Raw genomic sequence first — 22430 nt, 5'->3', positions numbered from 1 at the left:
GTCTAACTGAATTATGACTCAGTGCTGAAATAATTGGCAGGATATTTAACTTCCCTGAAAAAGTAAAAAAGTTGAGAGCAACATATTGTCTTGCTTTCAAGGCTACTACAAGAAAAAATGATTTCATAGTGGCAATGCTGCTGTTTCTTATTCCATTCATCAGCATCACCCTTGCTGGCTCATCCTTGCTGCAAGCATTCACTAATTAATCCTCTGATGTGTGAAAATAAACTCAGAACCCTGTTAGCAAAAAGTTACAGTCTCCCAAATAACACCTTAAAGTCTTTATTTACGTATGTCTTGTTAAGCCCACTACATAGTGTTAATCCATTACAAATGGAAAGCACATTTCAGAAAGTATGTTTTAAATTTCTTTACAATTCCCATAACAATTAAAATTTGATTTCTAGTAATACACTTTGCATAAAATAAACATTTATCATAACGCTGACAGATTCAGGCAAACTGTGAGTACTTAATGACTCTCAAATTCCCTTAATCTTTCTACAGAGTACTAAAATCAATAAAAAAATAATGTAATATACCAAATATTTAAATCGTATCTGTAATCTGGTCTTGGGGATTCAGGTGGCATTTATAAACCACTCGGTCATCGGCTTAATGCTTTATAAATGTCACGAAACCCCTCACTGGCAGTGTAGATCCAGATTGCACAGTGACCCATTCTGTACTCTCTGTCTACGTGCTCCAGCGGAAGAGAGAGGCTCCCGCTAGTCCTAGAAGCTCTCTTATTGACTAACTGTTGGAGTTTTAGAAAAGAAATGGCTGACATTACTGTTTATAGTTAAAAAGTGCTGGTATTGTGGATATTAAGAAAAAAAGCTATATAGGAGGGCAGCAGAAAGGCATCCCGCCCCCTAGATTTAGAGAGGAGATCTCTAAGGAATAACTACTGTGATATAGATTAATTTATATTGTTAAAAGAAATTACAATCTTGAGGGTTTGTGAATAGTAAAAAAGAATAGGTGAGTTCTCAATACACTCTGCTTGTAGAAATGCATAGTAGGTGATCCGATGAATATACTCTGGTATACACACTGGAGGAAGGAGTGTTAGCGGAGATGGTGTTATCTGAATGTAATATTTGTGCCCATCAATTCGGGAAGAGCTGTGAGCAGAGAGTTAAGTCTCTCCTCTCCCCACACCCTACTACGCACACCCATTTAACAATAGAGGAGTCCCAGTGGAGAGGTGAGGCCTTTCTGATACACCCTACATTTCACAACCGTCATCTGCAAGAAAGGTCTGAGCAGAGGCCAGTGCATCCATACACCATACTACTCACACTTGTCATATGAAAGAGCGGTCTCAAATGAGAGGCCATTCACTCCCCATACACCCTACTACACACACTGTCATCTGAGAGAGGTCTCAAAGGAGAAACCTATCTCTTCCTAAACCATACTCCGCACACCTATTTCAAAGGAGAGGGCTTTCCATCCACACACCCTACTACCTACACTCATCATCTGAGAGAAAGGTCTGAAAGGAGAAGCCAGTCCCTCCCACTCATTACTATGCACACCCTTCATTACTTTATGCTAGCAAAAACCTAGAAATTCACACAAAAAATACAAAAGTTAATAAAACATTATGGTTAGGTGTGATACAATCTGTTTTTTTGGTTTTTTTTAAACGTATAAATTCACTAAGAAAACAAAGGCTAAATTAACATTACAGTTAGCTGAATTTGTCAATGACAACATTAAAGTTTTAAACTAAAACAAAGTACAGAATTTTAGCAGCTAGGTTAGCAACATTAACTACACTTGCACCCTAATGATCTCACATATGACATCACTCTATGACATCATGTATGTGCATTGAAACTTGTATTTTGCCTCAGTTAAAAATGTCTTGCAGAATATCTGCTAGTTAACAATTCTTAAGATTTCTTTTTACAAATTAGAGTGTGTGCCCAGAGGTCATATTGATTTATTTTCCATCATCGACCCCAAATATCTGTTTCACTGCTGTATCTGTAGTGTGAATGAGAGAAGACAGATTTGTGTCACCTGGACTTCTTTCTACACTGATCACACAGGAGAGGTCTTCAAGACCTCCCTTTTATCATCTGTGTAGATCCTTCTTCAGTTCTCATTCAAAGCATTCCACATATCTTGTTAAATGTCCTCCACCAGTCTCCTATCTCTCATAATCCATATGTTCTCCTGTGGCAACATGCATCGTTTGGTACTTAAGGACACAGTTTATGGAAGCAAAGGACTTTATCAAGTATACTTAGTGGGAGTATACTGCGATGAAGAAAGTTCAGGTAATTAGAATAGAGAAAATGCTATGCTACGATGGAGTATTTGGTCCAAGGGGTAACGTTTTAGGTTTGGTCCGAGGTTCTTTAGGTGACTTTGAGATGGATTTTTCCCTTGTGTGCTGGTTCTTGTTCTGAGCCAAAAATACCCTGAGGTGGGTGGTAGAACTAACACATTGACTTGAGTTATATTCCTTCAATGTGTTCCCTGGCACTATATGCTAAGTGAAATGCAAACTGTATGTTTTAGGTGCTGGTCCTGTAACAGGTTCCCTGGTAGTCATGGCTGGGTGAACACTTTAGTTAAAGTACTGATCCCTTATCTGATCACTGCCGTCCTGGTTTTGATGAGCTACTAACCTCTTGATTTTAGTATTTGATTGTTTGCCATTTCTTTGATACTCTGGTTTGGGTGAGTCATAAACTCCTTGGGTTGACTAGTGGTCTTTTTTTGGGAGTTATACAGTAGCCTGGGGCTTGTGTAACTGTTAACAGTTGTGCTATGTATTGATGATTATTTTGAGTTCCCTGAGACCCTGGGTTGGATTGCTTACTTTTAATTTAGTTGCTATACTAGTTATTTTCTAGTTACCTCATACACTGGTTGGTCAAGGTGCTGACTTCGTCATTTAAAATCTATTTATTTTTTGCTACCCTTAAGCCCTGTCTTGGGGCAGCTGATAACCTCTTGATTTGTGTAAAGGCCCTTTTTAGGTGTGGCATAGAGATAGTTTTAGCTGCTTCACCAACATCATGTAATTAAAAAGACTCATAATACAGAGTACATACATTAATGCTTACAAACATTGGCTTTGAACCAGCCCTTTCCATCCATTTGGCTGTTCGCTTCTCATTGGTTCGAAATCATAATTATGTGGCAGTGGGTCAACCCAATTTAGCCAGAAGCTCTCTTGCCTGTTAGTAGTGGGATGTTGCCTTATCGCATCCACATCCTCCTAAAGAGAAGTGCACGTTAGTGCCAGGGCTGAATAGTATAAAGAATACTTTACTTTACCATTCTTTAATATATGCTCATTGTTGGACACCTTTGTATGTTCAAACGTTGTCTTCAGTTTACAGCAGTTCAAAGCAAATAGTGCCTTTTTGCACCAATAATGTTCATATTGTCCTGTGATATGCATTGGCCTGTGTCCATACCAGTTAGTTGTAAGCACCAGCCTGGCAGGAAACACCCATACTGTGCAATTAAAATTATATGCAATGATTCATTATTTTAATATTTAAAATGATTAGTGCACACATATTCTTGCTATGTTTAGGCTGAACGTTTTGGGGATGTTCTTATTTTTGTGCCGTTTGCTTCGATTAGCAAATGAAAAGAGTTTGCCCATCGCACCAGCTTACCAAGCCCAGACCAATGTCTGCTTCGAGTCTACTGATACCCATGTTTAAGGAAATACAAACCCTCTTTTTTTGGAGAATAGTCATGTTGTGATGCCCTGATACCTTGGGGTGGCAACTCCACGATTCAATTACTAGTTCTTTTTCTGACTCCTTGACAACCTTGTTTGCATTAGGTGCAATCCCTAGGTTGAGTAGCATTCTCTTTTTTCATTTGTGCCCTTTTATTCTAGTTTTGGCAACATCCTTCTCCCTTTGTGTGGTTACTTTTCTGTTTTTGGTGGCATGTTTATTAAGGTTCTAACCACTTGAGTTAAATACTTGTCTTTGCTATATACATTTACGTCTTGAGTTGGGTTTAGGTGCCAACCATTCATTGAGTACTTGTGTTTTATCAGAGGTATGTTGCTAATGCATTAAGATGAGTATTTGACTTCACTTGTTCCTTTTTACGATGGCTCATACGAGGTAGCCACCCGCTGAGCTGAGCTATCTTTTTCGATTGCCTGATACCCTAGATTTGGCAGTGTGGCAATCCCTAATGTTGAACCTGTTATCACTTTTTCCCACCCCGTGATTTTCTAATAGACTGTGTGGTTATCTAATAAAAGTGGATAATGGTGAGTTGAACCTCCTTGTACTCCTTTTCGACAGCTTATCACATGCTCCGTGTGTGAATTTGTTATGTTATGTTATGTTAATTTTGATTTCTATAGCGCGCGGCTACTCCATTGGAGTGTCCCGGCGCTTTTATTGGCAGCTCATAAAAAAAAAACATAACACAGTAAAATAAAAGGACATCAGCAGACAGAGAAGAAAGCAAGGTAGAGGGCGAAAAACCAGGTTTTAAGGCCCTTCCTAAAGGTCAACAAATTAGAGGTTCTGCGTAATGCCAATGGCAAAGCATTCCAGAGCTGCGGTGCCTTCAGCCTAAAAGAGCGACCCCCAATGCCGGCCTTCTTTACTCGAGGGACCACCGCAAGGAACAAAGATTCGGATCGCAGAGATCGAGCCGGGCGATAAAAAGCAAGCCTTCGGTGAAGGTATTTTGCTCCCGAGGCATAGAGAGCCTTATGGGCCAAAGTCAAAGCCTTGGAGACTATCCGCTTCCGGATAGGCAGCCAATGAAGAGACTGCAGAAGGCCGGACGCTCTAGCTCGCCTGTGAAGGCCAAAGATGGCACGTGCGGCTGAGTTCTGCACCACCTGCAGCCGTTGTAAAAGATACTCCGGTAGGCCCAGATATAGGACGTTGGAATAGTCCAATCTGGAGCCAATTAAGGCCTGCACCGTAATCCTCCTGTGCTCTTCTGAGAGCAGAGGAAGAAACTTCCGGAGCATCTTAAGGAGGCTGAAACATGTTCCCGTCAGACCGAGGATCTGAGATCTCAACGTCAGACCATTGTCGATCTTAATTCCCAGATTTTTTGCCAGCTGGGACGAGTGCGCTGGAGGGAACATGTTAATCGTCACCATTCCTGCCAGTCAGGGTCAGAAGTACAGCCGAAAAAGAGTACCTCAGACTTGTCTGAGTTACATATGAGGCTGTTCAGCTGGAACCATTTAAAAAGAGCCCCAAGGCACTCACGAATACTCTCTCCGTCAAAATCCTCTCCTTTCCCACACGTAAAGAGGAGCTGGGTATCGTCGGCATAGGATACGATCTGGACCCCAAAAGACTCCACCAGTGCCGCCAAGGGAGTCATAAAGATGTTGAAGAGAGTCGGGCTCAGCACAGAGCCCTGCGGGACTCCGACTCCCAGAGGCCGCATCACGGCAGAGCTAGGAGAGGCCCAGATCGTTTGTGGACGGTCAGCTAAAAATGATCTAAACCAGCTGAACACCGTCCCCCTCAGACCGATCTCATGGAGTGTGACGAGGTGCCCCTCGTGGGGGACGGTGTCAAAAGCCGCCGACAAATCAAGCATGACAAGCATAGCTTTGCCTCCTGAATCCAGTACCTCCGTAATGGCTTCAGACACCTCCAGAAGCGCCGTCTCGCTGCTTAAATTGGGGTGGAAGCCAGATTGAGTGGGATGAAGCAGATTGTTGGTTTCCAAAAAATCGGAGAGCACGATATGCACGTGCTTCTGCACGATTTTGGCCAACGCCGGAAGGAGAGAGATAGGCCTATAATTGGCCAACGCCTCAGGATCTAGGCCAGGCTTCTTAAGAAGGGGGATCACCATCGCCTGCTTCCAAGCCTGCGGGACCACCCCCTCTGTACTGTACAGATTAGACCCTTCTATACAGATGCTAGTTACTAATGTTTTGTAATTTGTGGCTGCATTTGAACGATTTATTTCTTTGATGGCTTCAGTGTTTTGTTGGTTTACACTGTTTTGTATAACAACCAATCTTTTGTTTCTGTTTAGGATGTGGACACTATCTACCACTCCCAAGACAACAGGGAATTTAACCTTCTTGACTTCAGCCATCTGGAATGCAGGTTTGGAACATACACTATATATTCTGTTGTTTTCAAATTTATGACAATCTGTGTTAGAGTTGGTCAACAATGTTAAAATTCTGTCACCCAATGGGATTTTTACTTTAGGCCAACGGGTTAGAAGGCTTAGAAGCTCTGTCATTGAATGGATGCCACATATTAGGGTCAGGGTATTGCAGAGGCACTGAAAAGGATTACATTTTTAGAAACTCTCATTAACATTACTGTTGGGATTTGAGGAGTAGTTGAGGCTTAGTCATTAGTCAGACCTGTACATTTATTCCAAAACTTTATTCAGACTTCAAAAATAAGACCATAAAAGTGCATAATAAAAACAGTATTTCTTGGGATATATACAGTCTTAAAATTATAAAATATTTAACTCAATACAATAATCCTATTATCACGTTTTCCTACACCCCATGATCCATGCCACTTAAATTTCAGTGAACACAAAACCACTGGGTATGGGCTCCCACGGGCATTGATTGCCACACTTGAATAAAGAACAAAACAGTTGCAAATGCCACTAATTTTCCAAAATAAGCATCAGTTGAATGAACATACGATCGAAACAATATGTTTGAGTGAAATAAATTCCGTTTGTTTTAATCTTTATGCATTTTCATTTGAACACTTCTATTTCAAAATAATGTTTCAATATATTGTACAAATGTTAAAAACCTGGAGTGCACAACAAATAACATATACAGTGATGATAAACTTGTTCAATATTTACAGTGTAATACAACTTGCTCACCATTCGATCTTCACTCATACACCACTCAATCCACTACAAACAAAACAGACTCACAACAAAACATGAATGATTCAAAAAAATACTGGATTAACTCTCCAGCAACAAAAAGCCAAATATTTTTTACAATCTATACAAATCTTCCCTAGTTAATGATTCAATTATAAGTTTTTAGGCTATTAACAGGGTCTACGCGTTTCGAACTACCATTCTTGCGTAGTTCTCTTCAGGACCAATCTTGCGCTCGACAATGCAAGCTGGAAGGGTAGTGATTCCAATTTGGGGTTTGCAAGCGCCTGCAAATCAATGCAGCGTCCAGACGCCGGCTGTTTTCAAACGCGACTGAGCCTCGAAGTGCCAAAACGGAAAATTGAAATTGAACGAAGGAAATAGAACCGCCTTTGCACACAACACAACACGCCTGCCTCGCTTAAATCAGACAGGCGAGCCAGGTCAGTCCGCGAGCGCACCATCAAACCCCAAATTGGGATCACTACCCTTCCAGCTTGCATTGTCGAGCGCAAGATTGGTCCTGAAGAGAACTACGCAAGAATGGTAGTTCGAAACGCGTAGACCCTGTTAATAGCCTAAAAACTTATAATTGAACAACTAAGGACCAGTCCGAAATTAATAGTTGGCTATCAGACGCTGCTCTGACGGTTATTCCTCCAACCATAAGCAAACAAAAATCCTGTAGCTCCCCTGCGCCCTGGTTTTCAGATACACTAAAAGCAGAAAAAAGCTTATGTAAGAGACTAGAAAGGACCTGGAGGAAAGACTACAAACCTGATAACAAAGAAAAGCTAGCACTTAAGGCATACCATCTATCATGCAAAATTGCCAGGGGAAACTTTACTAAAAACAAGATCTTAGAAGCCCAGAATCATTCAGGGATGCTTTTCAAGGTCCTAAAAAACTTAGCAGGAGAAGCATCTACACCGGAACCTCCCATTCTATCTTCCACCCAATGTAATAAAATAGCCACCTTCTGCCACAATAAAATAACCACTATATATACTAACTTCCTACCAAATAAGGATGTCAGAGAAAGGTATCCCTCTAATACTCTTATAGAGGACCAACAAAGTACCTACTCTAAACAAGAAATTAGAGCATGGCAATTAATAGATGCGCCGGCATTTAAAATCACCCTGAATAGTATTAAATCAGGCTCGCCCTTAGATCCCTTGCCTGCACATGTTCTTAAACAGCTGGATATGCCCACACATGAGGTACTCAGAGCACTGTTAAATGCTTCTTTACAAGAAGCTTTACTACCTAAAGAATGGAAACACGCTATGGTGGTCCCATTATTAAAAAAGGCCAACAGTGACCCGGAGGTGTTCTCCAATTTCCGCCCTGTCTCTCTACTACCAATACTGTCTAAAATTTTAGAGAAACACGTTAATAGGCAACTCTCAGACTTCATTAATGATAACGATCTCCTACATCCCTCCCAATCTGGCTTTAGGGTAGGGCACTCCATGGAGTCCACCCTACTCGGGGTCACAGAAATCATCCGGCAAGAACTAGATGGGGGTGGCACGACGGCACTCATCCTTTTGGATTTGAGTGCCGCCTTTGACACCATCTGCCATGATACCCTCATCGAACGAATAGAAGATATTGGAATAAGAGGGAAGGCACTGAAATGGCTGGAGCAATTCCTCCGGCATCGAACCTACCAGGTCTTCTCCAAAAATAATCGATCAGAGATACACACATCTCCTCATGGTGTACCTCAGGGCTCCATACTAAGCCCCCTTCTATTCAATATATATGTCACCCCTTTAGCTGAAATTGCCGAAGAAATGGGACTGACCATCTATTCCTATGCGGATGACACGCAACTTGTGTTCTCCCTCTCCTCCCCAGACAAAGACACTGTTTCTCCCCTTCGTGCTGGACTACTTAAAATGGCCACCTGGCTCCAGGCTAATAAATTAAAAATGAACGGAGACAAAACCGAATTATTAATATTCGGCAATCAAAAGAATCTCTGGAGCCCAATACATTGGCCTGATGAAATGGGTGACCCCCCAACTGCAGTGCATTCTGCAAGGAACCTAGGGATAATTATCGATGACAAAATGTCTATGCAGATACACATAGCCAAAACTGCCTCCACATGCCTTCTCATCCTCAAATGGCTTAGAAAAATACTATGGCAACTACCTGATTGGGCACAAAGGACTGTCATCCAGGCCTTAATCATGTCGCGGTTAGACTATGGTAATGTCCTATTTCTGGGAATTACGAATAGAACACTGAACCAATTGCAAGTGGTGCAGAATTCCGCAGCAAGAATGCTCCTTAATCTCCCAGGGCGAACAAGGATGACTGAACATCTTAAAAACTTACACTGGCTGAGGGTGTCCAGCAGAGTAAAGTTTAAAGCACTGTGCTATATGTACAGAATAAACGCAGGAATAGCACCTAAGTATTTATGTAAAATGGTCAGAAAATACCTCCCCTCGCGAAATCTACGCTCAGCAGGTCAAGCTAAATTTACCGTGCCCAGGGTAAAGAGAGCTCGACTAGGGGGGCGTTCCTACTCCCACTTAGCACCGGCACTGTGGAATTCACTCCCTATCCAACTAAGACTGGAACCTTGCTACCTACGATTTCGCACGGGAGTGAAAGCTTGGCTATTTGATCTATAACTGCCCCTGCACGCTTACAAGTAATGCTGATCCAGGGCGCCGGGAAACCCTCAGGGTAGCTGTTGCGCCATATAAATGCAATAAATAATTACCTTTGTTAATTTAAGTAGCATGCTTACAGTTTTTAAACCATGATGCCTCTGTCTCACCAGCCCTCATGCACTTTCTTAACTACAGGGACTTGGCACTCATAGTTGCTTCCTTGGCGTACAACCAGTGGTTTACAAAGCTGTACTGCAAAGATCTGAAACTGGTAAGTTCTTTAATGGTTTGTATGAGTCCTTTAGGTTGCGTACTTCTCCTCCTAGCTTTTTAGATGCAAGATTGCACAAATGCATTGCACTTTATCTGTGTGTCTTGCCTCTCCACTGCAAGCGTTCAGCACGTGTTTCATTGTATTGGCTCATATCCTGCATTATGCTTATTTTGTTGCTCTTTCTTCCTCCCTCCTTTTTCCACGTTCTAATCCTCTAGCACTGTTGGACCCTTTCTAGCTGTAAACAGTCAGCAGTTTACCTTGATGAAATACTCCATCTTTTATCTCCCACTCTGTTCCTCACTTTGCTCCTTACGTACTTATCATGTTTCTTCTACGTTGCCTTTATTTTTCTAATTACTCTTATTCTAATGCCTGTGTCTTTTAGCTACTATTTGTCTAGTTATTGTCATTTTGTGTATGTATTTTGTATTAAGGCATTCGTGTACTCATTCATCTAACTAGGAGCCATTCCTTGTTGTTGCTGCACGGATTATTTGTGTACTCCTTGGTAGGAGCAGTGATGTCTAAACCTGCTTTCCATTGGCAATGCTTCATGAAGATGCTGATGAACATGTAGGGTTTTGCACATGAAGAAGATTTCATGCTAGCGATATATGTGGATTCAAGTGTCAAACTTTCACTTCATAAATGTATAATTCACTCCCAATCACCTCGCAAGAAATAAATTAGAACAGTTGATTAGGTGTTATAAAGTTGTACAGCTATAAAGTTTCAATCTCAGAAACATACCTGTGCTTTAAATATTCTAATAGATATGACACAATTTTTTCCTGAAGCTCAATGTCCAGAGGATGCTTTTACTGTTGAATACAGAACCCTTTTAGTTCGATTAACAATGTTCCTTTCCCAGTATTGTTAGTTGATATTCAGATGTCAATTTGTGATGAGATTAAGTCTTTTTTTAAATCTATGTTCACCAGCATGGTGCTCTGTCCAGATTCATAATCTTAAATAGATGAGCAGCAAGAAAGAGCATAGAGAGAAGAGAAAATGTGTGTGTATGTCTGCCTGCATGCATGCATAGGTTGCTTTGTGAGATTCTGAGTAGAGTGTGTGGGTGTGTATGTGCGTGTGTTTGTGTGTATGTGTGTGTGTGTGTGTGCGCGCGTGTGCATGTTCATTTTGTGTTAAGATATATATATGTGACCTTGCCTAATAAGTATGCGGACTGTTGGGACAGACAAGTTCCTTGCATGGTGGTAGACATGTACTACTGCCCTGAGTGCCCCAGCTACCCTACCATGAGAGACCAGTGCAGAAATGGGTGCATTTTACCATGTTTGCAGAGTCGCAGTAGAGTGGACCCGAGAGCACCAGTAGCAAACCACCTCCGCCATCACCATTGGGATCCACTGGCCCCTGTAAGGCCTGTGGCAGCTGAAATGGAATCTGATAACTATCCATGTAGCTAAGGTTTGTTTTGTGGCTAGGATACCCATTAAGCCAGTCATGTGCTGTTATTAGATAATTGTTCAGTTTCACTGAGGAATTTTGTCATGTCTACATAGCACCTCAGAGCCCTTTTTTCCAAAGTATTAAGGGACCTTTCAGCTGAGGAGGATAGATTTGAAAAAAAGGTTGCAAGTAAAATAGGTTGAAGTATGTGGAAGTGTGAAACAACTTTAGGATTTAGACAGGGTGAGTGAGTTCTTAGGGCAACATTACTGTGATGATAACGCATGCAAGGCTGTTTAATGCTAAGAGCTGTGATGCAGTAGCGAGAGCATATGCCACTTCCTATGACATGTGTTGTAGAACCTATTTATGCATGGTTTTTAAAGGTGGGGGGACATCAATTTCGATAGGACTGTGTTGAGCCCTAGAGAGTGGAGCAACTCGTAGTCGGCCGCAAGACCTACTAGAAAATATTTAATTTCAGGAATTATAAAAGCAGATTCCCGTCAAGGAACAATTCTATAATCAGCGATAGCACCTGAATGAAAAAAATTGTAGAATAGATTTTGTAGCAGTATTGCGATTTCAGCTTAATCTGTAGTGTATTAATTATCATTGGTTTATTTCGACTAAATTAATTAAACAAGTACAAATGATAAAAGTGCATCACAACGAGAAATAGAATACAAGTATCCTTTCATTTAGATATACTGTGCAAATGTGAAGAAGTGACTGTATATGGCATAAGAGAAATAAATAAGTTTCAAGCTGCTGAGCACAATTGAAAGCTGACTAGGTCCAATGCTATTAGGCCTCATAGGACATAGAATTGTTCCAGGCTGTCTGTTAGCTGTTGTTTTATTCAATGTAGCTATTTATTGTATTTTATAAGAGCAAAAACAAGATTAATACAAGTTTGCCCGCTATAAACTTGTCTTTTTAATGTAATACTTTTTGTCAGGAGAAAATGTTACTGGGGACTCCGCACGTGCACAGACATAATCTAATGTGTCTAGCTATCAGAGAAAAGTAAAAGTGTCAGTTTTTGTTTGTCGGTGAGCAGCAAGTTACTAACCAAAATGACTTTGTAATAAAGTTGCTGGAAATTGCAGTTACACATTAGAGCTTCTGATTATAAGAGACACGAAGTTTTGAATTTATGGAGAGCCTGATCAGATGATAAACGGATCATATTAAGATTACCTGTCCAACACTTCATGGAAGGAGATGACTTGTCTGCATCTTTTAGTTTGAGAGTCAAAATCTGTGATGTTATGTTTCTTTAGCTCCAAGAATCTGGTAGAGATGATGCTCTCCCCTACCTTGCACCCCTATGTGACTCCACTCTAGAGGAGCCCTGTCATGTATAGTTATAGGGGATATGATGCCATAGAATACCCGCATAGTTTATCTGTAGCCGCAGCACCCTGTATACTGTTGAAGGCTGACCGCCAGACTCCTCCCATTTATCCGTTTACATGCTATGGTGTAAGCTGACATTGAGCTTAATAGCTGCTCCTCCAGGAAAACAACTTAATACGTTGTGGAGAGTTTGTTGTGCAGATTGTTGCATTACGTACCATTAAATGGTCGAGCTAACACATCTGTGATCAGATGTGATGAGTGAATTGCTAGTTATTTTCAAACTGAAACGCTGTATTTTGTAGCTCATGCCAGTCTACCAATGTTACTGTTAGTACAATATCTAATCAAAACTGCAAATAAAAATGAGTCTACTTCATCTCACTTTTTCTTATTCCTGCATTTACGTACTCTCTATATTTCAGCCAAAGATGTGAGTCATTTACTGTGGTACCCATACTACATCTGTTCAGTGAGCTACCGATTGCTATCCGCCTGGATCTTTATTCAGTGTCAGGTTTGTATCCTTTGCAGGGCTCAGAAGTCATTGATCAAGTCCTGCACACGATCAGCAAGACAAGTTGCCTGGAAGAAATTGTTCTTGAGAACTGTGGCCTCAAAAGGTAAGAGACACATGTATACAGAACGATATACACGCTTAAAAATACGTTCAAGCATACATTCATTTCACTTCTACATATTTTAAAAAGATGGCCTAGGGTATTAGAACCATACAATGAATGATGCTCTCCGCTCGCCTGTAGAACGCTATTTACAGCATTCTGCTTGCCTCTGCCGGGGATGTGGAGGACTACAAGGACCAGCATCTCGTGAGGCAGGGAGGAGCCCGTTAGTGCCAGCGAGCACTTAATATCAGCTGCTGCTCCCCGCGGTGCAGGATGCTCTCCGGCCCATGCCCAGGTCCGTCTTAGCCCATCTAAGCCAGGAAGAGCCAGGGCAAGGCCTGCCCTCTGACAACTACCCTTCAAGGTCGAGCGTATGCTAGTTGATAGCAAAGAGAATACTTCAGAACAGTAAGGATGAGCACACTTCATATATTAAGATCAACTGATAACAGATATACCCTGTGAAAAGAGAACAATGGGAGAGAGAAAGGCTCGGGAGAGTACACAGATGGGGACAAAAAGTTAAAACAAGCATTTGCAATGCAATAGGCCTTGCATTTACGCGAGACCTATTTAATTGCAAATGGCAGTCATCACGGACAATGGGAGGGAGGATGGGGGAGAAGGCACGGACAACGGGAGGGCGGGAGTAAGGGGAGAAGGCACGTACAACAGGAGGGACGGCGTGGGGAGAAGGCACGACAACGGGAGGGAGCGAGAGAGTAAAGAAGGCACCAAAGCACGTTGTGCTTGCGGTAGGAGAACCTCATTTAAAAAATAGGGAAATATAACCGCATATGTTTGGGGAATATTCTATCTTGGTTTATATCAGAATTATAGTTTATTAAATATAATAAAGTTATTATCTAAAGAAAACGTAGCATGTAACACTCGAAGTAAAGGGGCCAGTTGCCATGGGAGGTGACAAATGAAGAGGAGACGGTATTAAGGAGGGACTAACACGCCTCTTGACGAATCAGAAGCCAGCATTTAGGACAGACAATGACACAAGCCAATGGCAAATATGGGTGGAGAGGGGGTTCTATTCGCTACTCTATCACAACAAGTCTCGCAGAGCAGCGCATGCGCGCTGGCTCAGGCTCGACCTAACAACTGGTCCGCCACTCCGGAGAGAATTGCACTATTGAGGAAATAAGCACATTTGATAGAGGCGATGGAATTTATCCTACGCACAGGGAAAAGTATGGATTGTTCCACCTCAGGACAAAGAGTAGCAGATATTTTCTAGAAAGGACTTAAACCTGTGACCTTATGCAAGTCATCTCACTTGCGCCTACTGAATCAGGTCTCGAGTAGTGTGTGCAGCATCTCAGGATCTATTAATAGGAAGAAGGCAGTACAGCAGATTGACATAACTCCTGCAGAGAAACATGGCGATTATGCTAGCTGTGTAATGAATCCCCAAATGATCTGCACCAGTCGTTTTGACTTAATCTGGAACTGCAGGAGATTCTTTAATGAGAGATTTTTAAAGGATCAGCTGTGCATGTTGACAGTGGTTAAAAATGTAGGTGTGTTCTTAGATCAGACACTGTCTACACAGAACCAAGTTGGGGCTACCTCTGGGACCTGCTTTTACATGTTGCGCTTGTTGCACAGAGTCTTCACCCTCCTTCCTCTAGGTGTATGTAAAACCTTAGTTCAGGAACTGGGTATTAGTCGCCTGGACTATTGTAATGCGATTCTGGCCGTAGCTAACAAATCGCTGTTGAATAGATTACAGGTTGCACAGAATATGGAGGCGCCTCCCAGAACGTCTTTCCTTCCCCCCACAACAACTCCATTGGCTGCCCATTGCCTAAGAATTATATTCCAAGCATGTTGCATTGTCCATAAAGCCTTAAATGGCATAGGACCTAGCCACTGAGCTCAGAAACATATTCCCTACCAGCCGAGCAGAGTCTTACGTATGAAAGATCTCCTCACTATTTCTCATGTGAAGAAATCTCGCTCAGGAGGCAAAGCCTTTTCTAAAATGGCCCCAGGGCTTTGGAATTTACTACCCCTTACCGTGATGATCATTTGCGCTTCAGGAAACTCCTGAAAACTGAACTCTTTGTGGTTTAACTGTCTGTAGCCCTGGCATTGATTTACCTCAGAGCGGAGATACCTCTCCGGGGGTGATTCCAGCACTTTATAAGCTCTTAAATTAAATTAAATTAGACTGAACTTGATGGCCACTGTAAAAAGTGGTCTCAGAGCTAATATTGTCAAAGGGAGAAGATAATATAAAACTGTTAAAGCAAGGCACAGAGGGAGTCGGAGGAAAAGCTATGCACGACTTGGCCTAAGCAGCTTCATTAAATGATGGCATTGCATTTTGGCATCTATTAGCTAATGATACTAAATCCCCAGAAAAGGATTAAGATTTCTACATGCACCCTCCTACATGGGTACAACACTTTAGTCAATTATACTTAATCAACTATACTCAATGCAAGACAAAGAGGTGGGTCTTGTTGAAGCTGTGGATCATACAATTGCAACCCAGGATAGGGAAGGAGTTCCTCCAGTTATTTTTACAATTGAAGAGACGTTAATTGCCCTAGACAGTATAAAAAAATGGAAGACCCAGGCTTAGACAAGATGATTGGTGATTTATACTACTCTGAACCAATTGTCTAGGGTTATATATTGAACTTGTTATCAAATTCAGTAACAAGCAGAGCTGATATACCGAAAACCTGGAGGGGCGTTGAAATCATCATAATTTATAAAAACGGTGACAAAGACAACCCACCCAACTATAGACCCATCAGCTTAATTGACAACAGACAACAAATATTTAGAAAGCATCTCTTAGATAGGGCTTACACTTGAATGGAATACAATGTCTTATCACACCTTCAGGCAGGATTTAGGTGTCATACAAGTATCATAGATCAAGTGTTCCAATTTATTCAAATCCTTTGGAAAACTATTATATTGAATAAAGGGAACTTATATGTAGCTTTCAATCAGGGGTTTAAGGGCACTAAATGTGATACATTTTAAGTCCCAGATCAAAACGCATTGGAATAAGTAGAGTACTATGTGGCCGCATGAGTACAGCTGCATACATCTATACGCTGTTTTCGCTAGTTCCCTAGTTTGTTCTGAACCCCTTATTTCAGCTCCATACAGGGCCATCACTAAATGGTTTCCCAGCCTGAGTGGAGGGCCGTTTTCGTCTGCATGGAATCAGTCATCGATAACAATGAGCTGTGAAACCCAATAGTACAGTTTGACATCTGCCCACCCGAGGCTTGCCTTGCAAGGAGAAAACCTGCATTTAGCAAAGGACACTCTTGGGAATTTGCCAGCCCATAGGGAAAAGATAATCTGTGATAATCAGTCTCCTGGAATGCCATTGGGCCCAGTGCCTTCTCCCTTTTAAATAGGTGCAATGCCTGTGCAATTTCTGCCATCCCTAGTGCTATGATCTCTCTAGCCGCTGTCTTGGGCGTTTGCCCTATCTGATCTATGACTCCTCCCTCAGAATGTTGGGCATCGTTGTTTGACCACGTCTTATATAACTTGGTGGAATGGGCTTCTTAAACAGTGGGTTGAACCACCGTATCCAGGTGGTTTTCTATTATAAAATTCCCGGATGCAATGAGATCACAAAACTCCTTGGTGTTCCTATTGTACAGGAATTAAGTAAGTTTCTCCCATTGCTCTTCCTCCCACTCCCTCTTTGCCTTTAATAATTGTGCTTTATAGACGTTACTGGCTTTGGAAATCTGCTTACGATCCCCCAATTTTGCAGCTTCAGTTATTGCCGCGTTGACATATCTACAGGCACCTGTATACCATCTAGGGGCATTCACCTATTCTTAGTAAGGAGCAGTTGTAATTGTCTCATACATTTACAGTGAAGGTCTACAAAGTTAATAGCACTCAAATCTATACTTTCAAAGGGGGCCATTTTCTGAACAGAGAGTATACATTTGTGACTGCACTTTGTCATCTCCCCCTAATGTAGCCCATGTCACATTCCATCTGTTATACACATATCACTTCTCCTTGTAGATACAGTAGGACAAAGTGCTTGTAAGTTTGTAAGGGATCTGACATGGAAATTAGCACACAGTGCTTCATGGTCTCTGTCACTTCTAGGTATCACCACCATGTCGATTAAAGAAGACCAAAGGATTCGATCCATGAGAATGTAATCTACGTTGTTAGTATACAAACCCCGTTTGAAAGTTGGACTAGCTGGACAGTCAGACTTAGTGCAGCCATTCACAATGTTCAGGTCATGGGATGCGATTAAGTCAATATTTGATCGACTATTCTAGACTGTTTTACCCTATAATCTATGTCGCCAGCTGGAACTACCTTTGTCCCATGAAGTTGTTCCATCAAATCAAGCAGGATAAGGTCCTCAGGCAATTTTGTGTTATAATCAATTGCAATAATTTATAAATGGGTATGATGTATGGACCCCATCATATGGAATAGTTGGGTCACTGTCCCTGAATAATGGTTTGTCTGACTAGAACAAATGTAAACATATCTAATTACAATGTACTCGACCCCCAGTGTAGGACCTGTCGGAATAGCAACACCCAGTAAATCTCTACAGGGTAAATAGAAGTTGTTTTACTTTAGGAAACAATTCCATCTTAAGCCATCCCAGCAGCCCACCTGAAGGTGCTCCCGCAGCTGAAGGAACTACATTTGATGCTAAAGTAATGTACCGAGATCTAAACACCGGTTCCAGAGCCCATGTTTCCTGCAGCGGAATTATGTGAAATCGATCTATAAATGTACCCCACTCTGGGTCCGACAACTTTGCTCTTACGCCCTGAACATTCCGAAGACAATCATTTTATAGTATCAATCAGACTCAAATTAGCCACTGCGTCTTGTATTACCATATTTACTTCCACTCTTCTATCTAGAATTTCTAAAGTAGAATCATTTGTAAATATTCCTATTTGATTATGAGGGGATTTAATGACTACCAGCTGGTTTCCTGGTTGTCAGTCGAGGTCAGACAGGTCCCCCCATGGGCGGTAAAGAAGGTAGACAGATGGTAACAAGCAAATGACTTTGGCTTAGGAATACTACCAAGGAATGGTATGAGGTCAATGACATTAACTTTAAGTTTTATACACCACTCAGTGGGAGGTCTATACCTATGCCACAACCCTATTAATCCTTCCACTAAGTTGTGATCTGCTAACTTGAAACAAATTTGCTGATTGTTGCTAAACCTACTGGCTTTTATTATGGCTTCTCTCTTTTCGAAGTCAATGGATGACTTTATTCGTTAGCGAGTCTTGAGTTTCTCAAGTAGCGTGTGGGATTTTCAGAACGTCTGTCATATATATATATATATATATATATATATATATATATATATATATATATATATATATATATATATATATGTAAAAAAATATATATTTATATATGTATATGTATAATATATATATATATATATATATATATATATATATATATATATATATATGTATCAAATTTCTCTATTTGCCATCCTGAAGATCTTGTTGCGTATTTATTTGAGTTTGATGTTAATGAGGCCTGTCTCGCGTGATGTAGGCCATTCAATATTGTGCCCCTTAAAAGTTCTCGAGAGTTCAATTCACTTCCCATTAAAAAAATTTAATTGCAACCAGCTTTCAAAGGGGACCTAGACAACTCCCCGCCCATCATGGTTGACCCATGAATTTTTATTATGTAGAGCATATTCGAGGAGCATGTTGTCAGACCATCAAATTGAGTTCCTCCCAAATTAGTATCATGTACAAGGCGAGTTGTGGCATCTGCCTCCATGGTTGGGGACAATTTAGAGCTAAACTTTAACACCAGGGCTGTCACGTTGTCTAGCTTTTCATTACAAAATCTTTAATAAAGTGGGGGATGCGGGTATGGTTCTGTGTGCAGTTGGATCTTCTGGAGTTTCTAACGTTATTACAGATGTGGCACCAGGAGGATCAGATGATTGAGTTGCTGTCACATCATGTTGTTCCGCTGATGTTTTAGGCTCAGTCTTTGTATTGGTATCATTATTTACAATGTTGCATGCCAAAGTGTCCCTGCTCTCTGCTTTAAAAAACAAAAAGATTTTAATATCAGCCTTACCCTGCTGCTTCCTGCGAGAAGTTGGCCTGATATATGCTGTCCACTAATTAAAGTGGACACCTTGCACCAGTCTAAATAACCCTTATGATCTTTAGAAAGCTATCCTAGTGGTATCTGTGGAGAGCAGCCTTCAGGCTTAATCCTGAAGGAATGTAAAGGAGCTTGTTTTATCACAATTTCACCTTTAGTATTAACTAAATGAAAGGAGAAGGTCACAGTAGTTATACATTTGTTTATGTCTTTAGATAACACTCTCTAGTATCTTCTACAAGAGGATACAACACAAAGCACACAATACTTTAGCAAAGAAACAGTTGTAAGTAGCACAATACACAGTGGCCTCCAAAGGGGAGACCAAACCATGTACTAAAATAGTGGCATAAGAACCACTACTGGAGTCGTAACAGTGTCTAGAACACGTAGAATCACTGGGACCCCAAGGAACCACCGAAGGTGAGTAGAAAGGGACCCCACGGAGGACCGGACGGGTGCAGTGTGCTAACACGAACGCGATCTCGGTACAATTCTATGGGGAAGTCGCGGTTCCAATTTAAAATTTAAGGACCCTTCTCGGTGGACTTCGAGAAAACGCTTTGGAACTCAAAAGGTTGGAGAGCCCCCCCACCCGTGGAAACCGGAGTACCCGAGTTACCTATTCCAGGGTGCTTAGGTCTCGAGTGGTGCCCGAAGCCGCCGTCGTTTTCAATGGAGGGCTGCAAAGAAGAGCTGCTGCCGGGATGGAAGAAAGTGTCCGTAGGTATCCAAGGGTGGATTTGTAATAGAAGGAACCTGAAAGCATAGGGGACAGAGTCTGCGTCACTTCAGGGTGAGGAGGGGCTCGGTAGACGAATGTCCACCGATGTCGGGTACTTCAGGTGCGAAGAAGGGATGCTTGACTTTGCAGCCACGAGGTCCAGGAAATGTAGAGGTTGGCCAGGAGCCAGATGCAAGTTGTCCCATGAAGGATGTCAAGTGCTGAGGGGTCAAAGTCTGGCTGGAGCACCAATAAGCCTTGGCAACAGCAACCCATGCAGGAAGGTCAAGCAGCAAGGTCCAGGGAACTCACCAAGCAATGGGAAGTCAGAGCACGTCTGGAGCAACCAGGATAACCCAATAGAAATCCAGATGACCCTCAAGAGGTCCCACAGGTCGACTGACCAGTAGTCGCGAGAGGACATCGAGCAGGATCACAAAGTACCAGCCCACGGAGCACTCGGTATGAGGAGGCCAGAGTTCTTTGATGGAAATACTGCTTGGGATCAGGAATATACGGAGTCCAATGCACAAGCTTAGGAATCGCTAACAAGCATATGCACTTGCAAAAGTATGCGGTGCACAATGGTTCGGGTTATGCGGTCCCCACTAGGGATACTGACCTCAAACTTGGTGAGAAGGCAGCTCAACGTCAACGAACTTTGGAACCCACCTCCTGTGTTGCTGGAGCCTTCAGAGTATCCAGAAGCTCATGACCTGCAGACCGGTCAGTTGCGTTACGGTGCCTGCGAATGCCGGGGAGTGACTCCTTCAACCCAAGGGAGATTCTTCAGTTGTCCTTAGTGCTCCACAGGTCCTGCACGGAGCATGTATGGTGAAGGGGCACAGACCATACTTTGGACGGAGAGGGAGACAAAGTCAGGCCCAGTCGAAGTCCAGCAAAGGCCAGAGTGTCCAGATGGTCGAAGGTCAGTGGTTTCTTGTTGCAGAATCTTGTCCACGTAAAATCTAGAGTCTTACAGTCAGGTATGCCCTTATGTACCCACAGGAGAGGATTGGACAGATTCAGGGGACCCTTCTAGGAGAGGATCAGGACAAAGGGGAGGTTACTCTCATGTTCTTTGTCCAGTTTCGGGCCAGAGCAGGAGGCAACGGCTCCCAGAACTGGTTTGAGCTGGACTATGCACAGGGACACCAAATGTGCCCCAGGTGCAACCCTTCAGGCACTGTGAAAGAGCACCCACCCAGCCCCAATACACTAAATCCTGTTTGGGATTTGGTCACACCTCCCTGTGACAAGATGCCTATTGTGCTGCCTTCCTCTGCTCGAGCTTGGTTCAGCAGCAGCAGGGCAGAATTGTGTCTTTGGTCGGCAGCATCCATTTTGTGCTGATCGGGTCGAGAGGCTGGCACCGAAAAGACCAGTGACCCCACGACGCTCGCTTCAGAAGGCTGGAATCAGATGTCCCACACTGGTTACTGGTGTGGAGATATGATTCCAAGGTGTTTGATACCAAACACAACATGTTTTATTTCAGCCGGTTTCAAGATAGCATTTACCGCAAGGTTATAATGCACCTCTACCTATATGTCTGGCTGAGTCACAGACGACCCAGGAAAATGGTCTCCGAAGGCTGCAGAGGGGCTCTGCTCATGCAGGGGCATCCTCTCACGTAAAACCCAGCACCCTGCCTTCAGGATTGTTAAGGCCTGCTATATTGGTGACTTACAAGTTTTAAGTGTAGTAAACTTATAAATATAGTGAACCTATATCTAAAGTAAGTGGTGCAAACCCCAGCTTACACAGACTGTAATGGCAGACCTGTAGTTCCATTTTGCATGGCCTCTCATGGGTGGCATAATACATGGTTCAGCCCATGGGAGGCCTCTGGGTTACCTATGCCCTGGGTACATGTGTGCCATATACTAGGGACTTATAAGGGTACACCAGTATCCATTCTGGAGTGTACCAAAGTACATGGCATAATGTTTTAGAGATAAAGCAGGTAGACTGGGTTCCTGATTAGCAGGATCCCAGTCAGACTAGTCAAAACAGTGTAACATCAAGCAAAAAATGGGGGGAATCATAAGAAGCAAATCCTACTTTCCTACACTTCCCTTTAACCTTAGTGGCCTTAGTAGCTAAGAGGCCTTCTACTTCTTCCAAAATAAATTTATTTTGTCCAGCTTGCAATTTTACGCTGCATGTCTCTGCTGTTTTTTTGCGTTCTCTGTGTCCAGGGAGTTGCCATTCACGTTCCGTTTTTCCATTGTTTGAATGACTGTGATAGTAACTGCTCTTACACGTCCCTATTACAATAAGAGAAAGACAACACTTTATTAGCGGAAAAAGTGTCCTAGAAACACAATTTATAATATTATCAACTAACTAAGCTTAAGGTAGCATAGATGATAGCC

General features: G+C 42.2%; 1 protein-coding gene across 1 annotated transcript in view; it reads left to right on the top strand.

The window, feature by feature from the left end:
* CARMIL3 (capping protein regulator and myosin 1 linker 3) overlaps window positions 1–22430 on the top strand; it is a 1019681-nt gene that overhangs the window by 476494 nt on the left and 520757 nt on the right. Inside the window, exons 8-10 of the mRNA XM_078644900.1 lie at window positions 6028–6101; window positions 9699–9774; window positions 13093–13181. Of these exons, the coding sequence (XP_078501026.1) occupies window positions 6028–6101; window positions 9699–9774; window positions 13093–13181 (239 nt within the window). The remainder of the gene's footprint in view (window positions 1–6027; window positions 6102–9698; window positions 9775–13092; window positions 13182–22430) is intronic.

The sequence above is a fragment of the Lissotriton helveticus genome, chromosome 5_1 (assembly GCF_964261635.1).
Source record: "Lissotriton helveticus chromosome 5_1, aLisHel1.1, whole genome shotgun sequence".
Taxonomy (NCBI): domain Eukaryota; kingdom Metazoa; phylum Chordata; class Amphibia; order Caudata; family Salamandridae; genus Lissotriton; species Lissotriton helveticus.
The sequence above is the reverse complement of the archived record's forward strand: the minus strand, read 5'-3'. Positions and strand labels throughout refer to the sequence as shown.